At 40.2% G+C, this 8981-nt stretch overlaps 1 protein-coding gene across 2 annotated transcripts in view; it reads right to left on the bottom strand.

The window, feature by feature from the left end:
• Positions 1–8981, bottom strand: part of si:ch211-196i2.1 (collagen alpha-1(I) chain) — a 168410-nt gene extending 159429 nt beyond the window's left edge. Inside the window, exon 1 of one of the 2 annotated variants that reach the window (XM_032540370.1) lies at positions 8465–8981. In XM_032540370.1, the coding sequence (XP_032396261.1) occupies positions 8465–8588 (124 nt within the window). In that variant the 5' untranslated portion in view covers positions 8589–8981. The remainder of the gene's footprint in view (positions 1–8464) is intronic. The other variant, XM_032540369.1, reaches the window with a different exon arrangement.

Raw genomic sequence — 8981 nt, 5'->3', positions numbered from 1 at the left:
GTCATAAATATTTCAATCAAACCTGATCCCCTCATCATTCTTGGAATATTGGAGACCTTCAGGAAACTGTGTGCAAAGCAGTGCTTTCTCTCATATTGTCTCATAATTGCAAAAAGATTAATCCTTATTTTGAGAGCTGTGCCTACCTCTAAGATGTGGTTGGACGATTTAACTAATACACTTCATTTAGAAAGAATAAGGTACACGCTGAAAGACAGGCTCAACTTATAGAATAATACATGGAAACCACTCATATCATACCTGAAAACCACATACCCAGTACAACAATCTGCATCCTAACACTATGACAGTTGTAATGGTGTTAGAGTGATGGTCTAGTGAGGGAGGGTGGAGATACATGGGAGGGGTTAGATGGGTGGGTGAGGGGTGGGATAGTGGGTAGGATCGTTGGGGGAAAACAGCGTCAAAAGTATTGAAGAAAGGGACAAAAAAGTAAGAAAACGTTTTTCCGGGAAGACAACACAACATAGACTAACTTATCAGAGTAAACTTGAATGCATCAGTTTTTATAGATTTTTGCAGATGGGTCCATGATAGTGATACATAAAATATATATTAAAAAATTTAAAAAAAATCACTATTTCCAAATATTACAGTTTTTTTTACTCGTGTGTCTAGTTGTAATTTCCTACCTATAGGCCATAATACTGAATCTGGATTTCAACATAAGATATTGCAACGTAGTGACCTAAATAAGGTTTCAGAATTTCAAAGACAGTTCTCACATATACATATGTTCAGGCAAAAATCCATTGAAAAAATTAATGTTGTCTGCAATATAAATGCACAATTATGAGTAAATTCATGATTGAACACATTATTCTCTGGGAGCTATAATAACATTTCTACCAAAATCTTTGTTTATTTTTTGGTTTGTTCTAGACAGAAAGTTTTCTTACACTCATTACTTTAATAACAAAAAAGTATAGGTAGAGAAATGGTTTATTAGGTTTATAAAGACAACATGAGCCTCTTTCACCATAGGTTCTAATTGCAGCAAGTCTAAAACTTGACGCAGGTAAGGTGGCCGACATTTCATATTTATTGTTTTATACTGAATGTATGACTTGGATACAGCCAGGCTACTCTGTTTATTTTACCATGCAGAGAACCTTGCTGAAGTCACAAAGGGATCAACTGAACAAGAGGTCTGTGTGTCTCTATCAGGGAGTCTATGTAAGAGCCAAGGAATCACAAAATATTTGATAATTCTTTTATGTGGCAAAAAAAAGTGAATGAGGTAAAACAAAAGACTGTGTGGAAACGACAGGAATTAAGTCTGTGTGTGTGTGTGTATGTGTGTGTGTTTGTCTTGCTGGTAAGAAACAATATTGCATCACCTGGCATCTATTTTGCGGAACACAAGCGTATTAAGGCAGTTAAACATGTCACAGCTGCAGCAGTTAAACTGGCCTCCTGGCTCCACCTTGACTTTTTTTAAATGATGAATAACAATAATATGATAGTTTAAATGTGTCCCAAGGGGCAAATAGGTCCTGCTAATAGAAACCAATCTGCACCCTATTTAGGTCTGCATGCTTGCCAGGATTGAAGACACTCGCACCAAACTCATGCCAAGTGCTGTTACTGAACCCTCTGCTCAACCTTACAAGATGACCAGTGTAACATGACAAAACAGCACACGTGTGCATGTGGGGGTAGGACTGACTGATCCAGACAGTGTTCTATCAGTGGGTATCTATCGTAATGCTCACACTGTTTCGAAGCAGAGGCTAGTGGTCATAAAAACGCAATAGCAACTTGTTTATCAAAACTATTTTAGTGGAATAAAAATGTCATAATAAAAGTAGCCGGCTGGACTCAAATGAGTAGGCGGCTGTTTGGCCAGCAGCCAGCATTTATGGCACACTCCACTGTCACAGTTCCATGGTCAAATGTTTCAAATAAAATGTAAATGTGGTTGTTCAACAAGTAAGACTCAGCTTAAATAAAAAGAAACATCACTGCTTAACCGTAGCTTAAGCAGGTACTACCTGCAACACCAGGTGCACATTGTCACCATTAGGTCTTTTTTTCAACACCACAAGGCAGGTGGTAAACATTTGCAAGCTAAAAAAGAAACTTACAAGTGCTGTACAGAGAATGGACACAATTAACACTTGAGTCAAAGGAATTACAAACAAAACACCAGATAATTAAATTGCGTTTCCACATAAATCTGTGCTGGTGTCTGACAGGCTGTAATGCGACGCTGAAGGCTCTTTGGAGTGATAGGAGACATATTGAGAAACAACACTACAAAGTGGTCACTAAGGACAAATTGTAAATGTGGAAAAAAAGAAAAAGAAAAAATAACTTTCTTTTATTTTTCTTTAGTGCCAAATATCTGAGGCATTTTATCTGAACACTATCAACGCACCCTATTTTCCATCTGGATCCAGTTGGCTGGAGAAGAGATTACAGACAAGGAGTTTCTGATCCAACATGTGGTTTGCACCTAGCCCTCTCCACCCGCTTTTGCTCACACAAAGCTGGCCACAAGCTGTAACCTACTCCACACCCAGAACCAAGCCGACGACCCAGTCTGTGTATGTTGTAGGAATGTTACACCACGCAAGCCACAGCATGTGGGCCTCTGCCTGGTTAAAGCTTGCTAATGGGCCCCAGATCAGGGCTCACCAAGCACTAAGGCCCAAGATCATGTTTCATTGGATGCAGATGCCTGCCAATGGATCTGGCATTATATTGGCAATGACATCATGAGCTCAACCTGCTGGAAGAGCATTAATGTTTCAGGGACATGGCTGGTATTGTGCTTTTGACCTGGTTTGAGGACATAGTCATAAGACATAAGTGCTGCAAAGTGCACCATAATTAATTTGTATGATGACTATTCTCTATGTAGAGGGAGGTAAGAGAAAAACTAATATATATATATATATATATGTACACACACACACACACACACACACACACACACACACCTGTATAGTGTGCCTGCCAGACCTTTCTATTACACTTTTAATATAAATAGTTATAGCTTAATGTGATCATGTGTCACATTTGTAAATGTAAATGTAAATGTGCTGTATTTATATAGCGCTTTTCCAGTCTTAACAACTGCTCAAAGCGCTTTTACATCTACAGGGAACATTCACCATTCACACACATTCATACACTGTGGCCGGGGCTGCCGTACAAGGTGCCACCTGCTCATCAGATAAACATTCATACACATTCACACTCCGATGCGCAGCACCGGGGGCAACTCGGGGTTCAGTATCTTGCCCAAGGACACTTCGACAATGACTGCAGGGGCGGGGATCGAACCACCAACCTTCCGATTGGCAGGCAACCGCTCTACCACTGAGCCACAGCCGCCCAATTTGTAGATTAAGTAACATCTTCTTAAATGCAGGTTCAATTTAAAATGTGCATTACACTTCAAATTAAAAAGAATGTTATAATAATAAAACAAAAACTTATTATACATTTTTTAAAGACCCTAACCAGTAGTGGAGATAAACATGTTGAGTTTGTCCTGATGACCCTAGAGGAAAGGTTAGGGGGTCAATAAAATGTCAAGGGTTCACCCTTTTGGGAGCAAGACTGTACTAGGCAAATGTAATGGTAAACTCCTCACTTGATGAAATATCAAAACCAACTGGGAGCAACTGAGAAGAACTGTACTGTTGTGAGCTGCGAAAACCAAATACAAAGTTGATTATACAGCTCCATTAATGTATTTGTAGGATATATTTGTATGTTTATATGATGTAAAATATGTTTGGACTGATTGACATGTTATGTTCGTTTTCAATGAAGTTCACATGTAGGTAGTTAGGTATATGGCCTTTACACAGAATAACTACCAACTTCAAACGGTACGCTTCAGTTTTGGAGGAATATATGCATTCAGAGTATGAATGAATGATAATGAATGTATGAATTTATTGTGGGCGGCTGTGGTTCAGTGGTAGAGCGATTGCCTGCCAGTCGGAAGGTTGGTGGTTCAATCCCTGGCCCTGCAGTCGCACGTCGAAGTGTCCTTGGGCAAGACACTGAACCCCGAGTTGCCCCCGGTGCTGCGCATCGGAGTGTGAATGTGTGTGTGTGTTTATCTGATGAGCAGGTGGCACCTTGTACGGCAGCCTCGGCCACAGTGTATGAATGTGTGTGAATGGTGAATGTATGATGTAAAAGCGCTTTGAGTAGTTGTTAAGACTGGAAAAGCGCTATATAAATACAGCACATTTACATGAATTTAGCATCGCTTTATTATACTCAACTGCAATGACCGCAGACCTCTCATGTATGTAAACATGCAATGACAGTGTTGAAATGCAACATTTTAGTTAGAAAATAAAACCCATTCATAACCCATCCGGGAAATTGTAGGCCCGACTCTCGTCAGCAGACTGTCAAATTGCTCCGTGTTGAGCCAAAATTACCCCTGGAACCGGTCACAGTGAAAGCGGAGCTCCCTTACTAGCCGGAATTCCCCCACCCTTCTTTCTGATGCCTTCCTCTGTCTTCTCCTCACAACCAAGGCAAGTGCCTAGACTCTCTTTTGGTTCAAAGACATTAAAATCTTCACCACCAAATCACTAATTAAATCGCTGTATATCCTACACGTTTGTAATATACATCTGATGTAAACAATGGACGCTGACGTGACTTGCATTCAAATATTGGCGCATGTATGACGTAAATTTAGAAACAACTTAGCGGCGAGCGCAGCGCATGCTGTGTTAAATGTGAATTGCCCATCAGCCTCTCACTTCCAGAGCTCCACTAACACTCACACAGAAGGTCAGGAAGGTTGGCCAGCAATTCCCACTTCTGAAGAAAGTGTTAGTGCTGGGGTAGCAGTATGGTGAGGGTATGGTTGATGCTGATAGGTATGGAGACACTCAGACACAGGCCCACCTCTTTTAAACATCACAGAACTCTTCCCAACAGCTGTTCTGCATGCTGTGCTCTAGCGATACCCATCTCATAGGGTCAGAGGTTACAGTAAGCTATTCCTGACACATGGAAATCACATATCACAACTGGATATAGCTGATCAGAGGGATGGGTGGATGGATGGATGGACGGACGGATTATTCAATGGACTGGAAATGACAAAGACTCCTGATGCTTAATTTAAGGAGCTACAGAGGTAAAGGCAGGCAACTTTGCCCAAAATCCTTCACTGGTGCCCATTTCACCATCTAAAGAATGTTATCAACACTAATTATCTCTTTATGGACCTCGCTTTGTACATGGGTCAATGGAATTAAACAAATTGAATTATTAGATATCTCGCGTATACAGTTTGGTTTGAAAGGAAAACAGAGTGTTCAGAATGGGAAGGCTTCATCCTCTAGAGCATGAATAGATCCAAATAAATTGGACATTTTAAGCTGACGGTAGTGGTTTTGCCTTCAGGGTACCATGGTTATCCCCATCCTTTTTCATGAAAATCTGATGTGTAGTTGCTGTTGTTGTGCAAGCAAAGTTGCAGAGTTGCAGAAGGTGGCACTTTATCCTCTGTGGAACATGAACATGCTCAGAAAATACAATGGCAATATTGAATGTGTGCAAGACGACATTGTGGTCTAATGGTGGCACTAAAATGTTCACAGCAGCAAAAAAAACATTAAGATTCACCCTCTGCTGTTCAGGAATGTCCATTGCAAGTTTCATTTAAATCCTCATTCATTGTTCACCGTTTCAGGTTTGACTGTCGCTCTTCTAATCATGATATCTGCAATAACTTTGGATGGAAACCTGGATACTGTTCGCAAAAAAAGTACATAAGAGTTATCAACTGATATTCACTACCAGGATGATTGGTGCATACTGCTTTCAGCACCAAAGACAAATCAGAGCTGTGTTGACAGAACAGAAATCATATGCAGAGGGATTTTGGTTTAAATGCTGTTTTGCATATGAGTCAGTCAATCAGTCATAAAGGGTTCAAATATGAAGGTGAGTGACACCTGCACAACAGATCATAGAAAGGGTTACTTGGTGGGTTCTTGCATTCACTCTTTCTCCTGCTCTTTTCTTTAAACCTCTATAATCTAGGCTACCTGCAAGGTGCTATTTACAACTATTCAACAAATTATTTCCACATAATATGTACAACTATAATAAATCAGGCCAAAACATTTGATAAATGTTTTTTCAAATTGAATTGAAGGTGTAGGGATATGGAGAAGAACTGCCTTAAAATTGGTATTGACAAAAAACTGCAATGCACAGTATGCATTACAGTACCATACTGTTGGATGTTGGAGGATGGATCCAAGTCGCATATAATCATTTAATCTTGGACTCAGAATTGGTTCATCTTGCCAATATGAAAACAAGTTGTGTACCAGGTTATGGGCAAGATCCTGCAGAGTAAGTACCTTGTACTCACTTAGTAGTTTCAGTTTGTAGATGAAGCATGTCACGAAAAGTGATGGTCTACCAACCAGAATAGCATAAAATTAAGTAAATGGCTGCATTTATTCAGTGCTTTTATCTAACGCTTTAGAAAAAAGCATGCAAAACACACACACACACAATTTGGGGTTCAGTGTCTGGCACATTTTGGTGTGTGAACTGGGATAGCAGTTGAACCATCTAACCTGATTAGTAGCCTACACGCTCTACCTACTGAGCCAGAAACTGAGCTCCACAGCCCCATATTGTTCTAGACCATATAAATAGGCTTGGGATGAACTCACTATCACAAATCCAGGTGTTGATTCATTCTATCTGCAGAAACTACAGATGAGCTCAGTTACATCTGGAACTGGGCAAAATGTAACTGAGAAAACCTAACAAGTACACGCAAGACGATTATCACAGCAGTATTACATAACTATCAGACTATACAGCGATATCCAGGGGAAGTCGACACAAGGCTTTCCCACTCTGCCATCTACAGTAACTCTCTGAAAAGACACAGTAAAAACATTCAATAGGCTAGGTTCAACAGCTCACCTGACTAATCCAAACTCACAACTGCTCTCTGACATCTCTGTTTGAGTCTGCTGTGTGTGCCTCTAACCATCAGATGATAGCAAGGAGGAAAAGTAATGAAACCCAAACTGGAAAAGAAAACATTGTGTGATGCCGTAAAATTCCAGACATGACATACTTGGGCGCCTGGCAGAGCTCCAATTTAAGATCAATTTCAACAGGTCATGGATGGATTAAACACCAATGAAGAGCTACAGCATGCACAACGCTGTCACTGTAGCAACAGTCCTAATAAAACAAAGGGGATCCAGACACTGAAAACACCAATGAGGCAACAGAGATGGCTGTGGAAAACAATGGTGTGATTCTTGCAAGAATGAAAGCATTCCAAGTGATTTAATAACTGTGGATGAGTTTTGACTTCACTTTCCTTTTGTGTTTAATGCAAGACATGTTGTGTGCATGATGTATTAAATAAATTAAAACATCTCTTTAGAGCTGTGTCAAAGCAAACTTATTAAATCGAATAGTGTGTGTTCCACAGACATTGAAACTTTAATTTATAATCAGAGATAAAACATCTTGGCTCAAACTGATTTCAAGGGTTTGAAACTTTGGCCTTTTAATGGCTTTTGACTTTTAAAAAGGTGCATACTGAGAGTCAACCCAGCAGCTATAATATAAATTCAACACTGTTTGTGGTTGTAAGGTCAGTGAAGCTTTTAAGTTGTGAACAACTCAGTAATTAAACATTACAAATTTGGGTTTTAAGGGCTTCAAACTTATGGGTTTGTGTAATGAACAATAAATAGGTCTAAAAGTTCTTAATTGGTGTCTTTTTCTTTGAGAAGCTGTTATAGCAAGTGAGAATAAAGCCATTAAATGCAATTGGCCTTAAGTGGAAAAAGTCCTATAGTTTCATTGAGGTCTGAATTCCTTCTGTCTTCACAGCCAAAAAAACCCACATCATTCACTCAGACCGCACGTTTTAGGTTCACTGTACAATCCATAATACAGAAAATGTGAAGAGACGTGCAATGACACAATAGCAGAATTTATCCTTTAGTGGGATCTCAATAGACATGTAGCTCCATGCAAGTAACCAACACAAAAAAAGACTTTTAGTTAACTTTAGTTCATTTTAACTTTTGTGGTGCTAGCTTGTCCATTACCAGCGCTACTAGCTAAATTCACAGTAGCTAGCTAAAGTTCATTTGGTTGCTAGACACTAATTAAAAGGTAAAGTGTGTGTGTGTGTGTGTGTGTGTGGGGGGGGTGGGGGGGGGGGGGGGGAGTTGTTTCAGTGTTTGCTTCTGTTAAAATATGAAGTTTCATAAAACACACAAAGAAATTGAATAATAAATAGCCTAAATTGCCCCATTTCCCCGTTGAAAGCCATAGGGTACCATCTTACATTAGCATCGCACTTGGTAACAACCATGTTGTGAAACAAAGTAGCCTAGCATGTTTTTTTGTGCATTGATATTTTACGTCCAGGCTCCCCAGGTGTAACCACTCCTACCTGTCTGCAGCATCCCGGAGCCGGACTCGCCTCCAAAATCCACCGGTGCAACGTCAGGTGAGGCAGTGCTCGTCGTTATGAGCCCGAGAAGGCAAAGTGTCAGTTTTAACCAGCAGCAGAACATCTTCCTGCTTTAACACCTTTGTAGTTAAGGTTTAAAGACATGCAAACAAGAGGGCCAAAATGGCTTCTGGATACAAAAGTGCTCTAGTGTGTCTCTCATTAGTCAAAAGTGAGGAACATTGTTGAACGGCAGTTTTTCTTGAACTTGAGTGCGACGCAGACTAACTTCTCATCCTCTTCAGCTCTCCTCCTCCTCAGACAACAGCAGCAGCCTCTCTCCTCCTGCAGCTGCATCTCATCACAGAGGAGCCCCACGAGCCAACAAGGCCCCGCCCCTTTTCCTACCAATTAAAATCACGTAGGGCCTCCACCCATTTTTTTTTTTTAAAGCTGTCTGCAACTTATTTGCGAATTGTTCAGTTTTATTATGACGATTTATCAATTTTCTTAGTCT

Source organism: Etheostoma spectabile, chromosome 16 (assembly GCF_008692095.1).
Source record: "Etheostoma spectabile isolate EspeVRDwgs_2016 chromosome 16, UIUC_Espe_1.0, whole genome shotgun sequence".
NCBI lineage: Eukaryota > Metazoa > Chordata > Actinopteri > Perciformes > Percidae > Etheostoma > Etheostoma spectabile.
The sequence above is the reverse complement of the archived record's forward strand: the minus strand, read 5'-3'. Positions and strand labels throughout refer to the sequence as shown.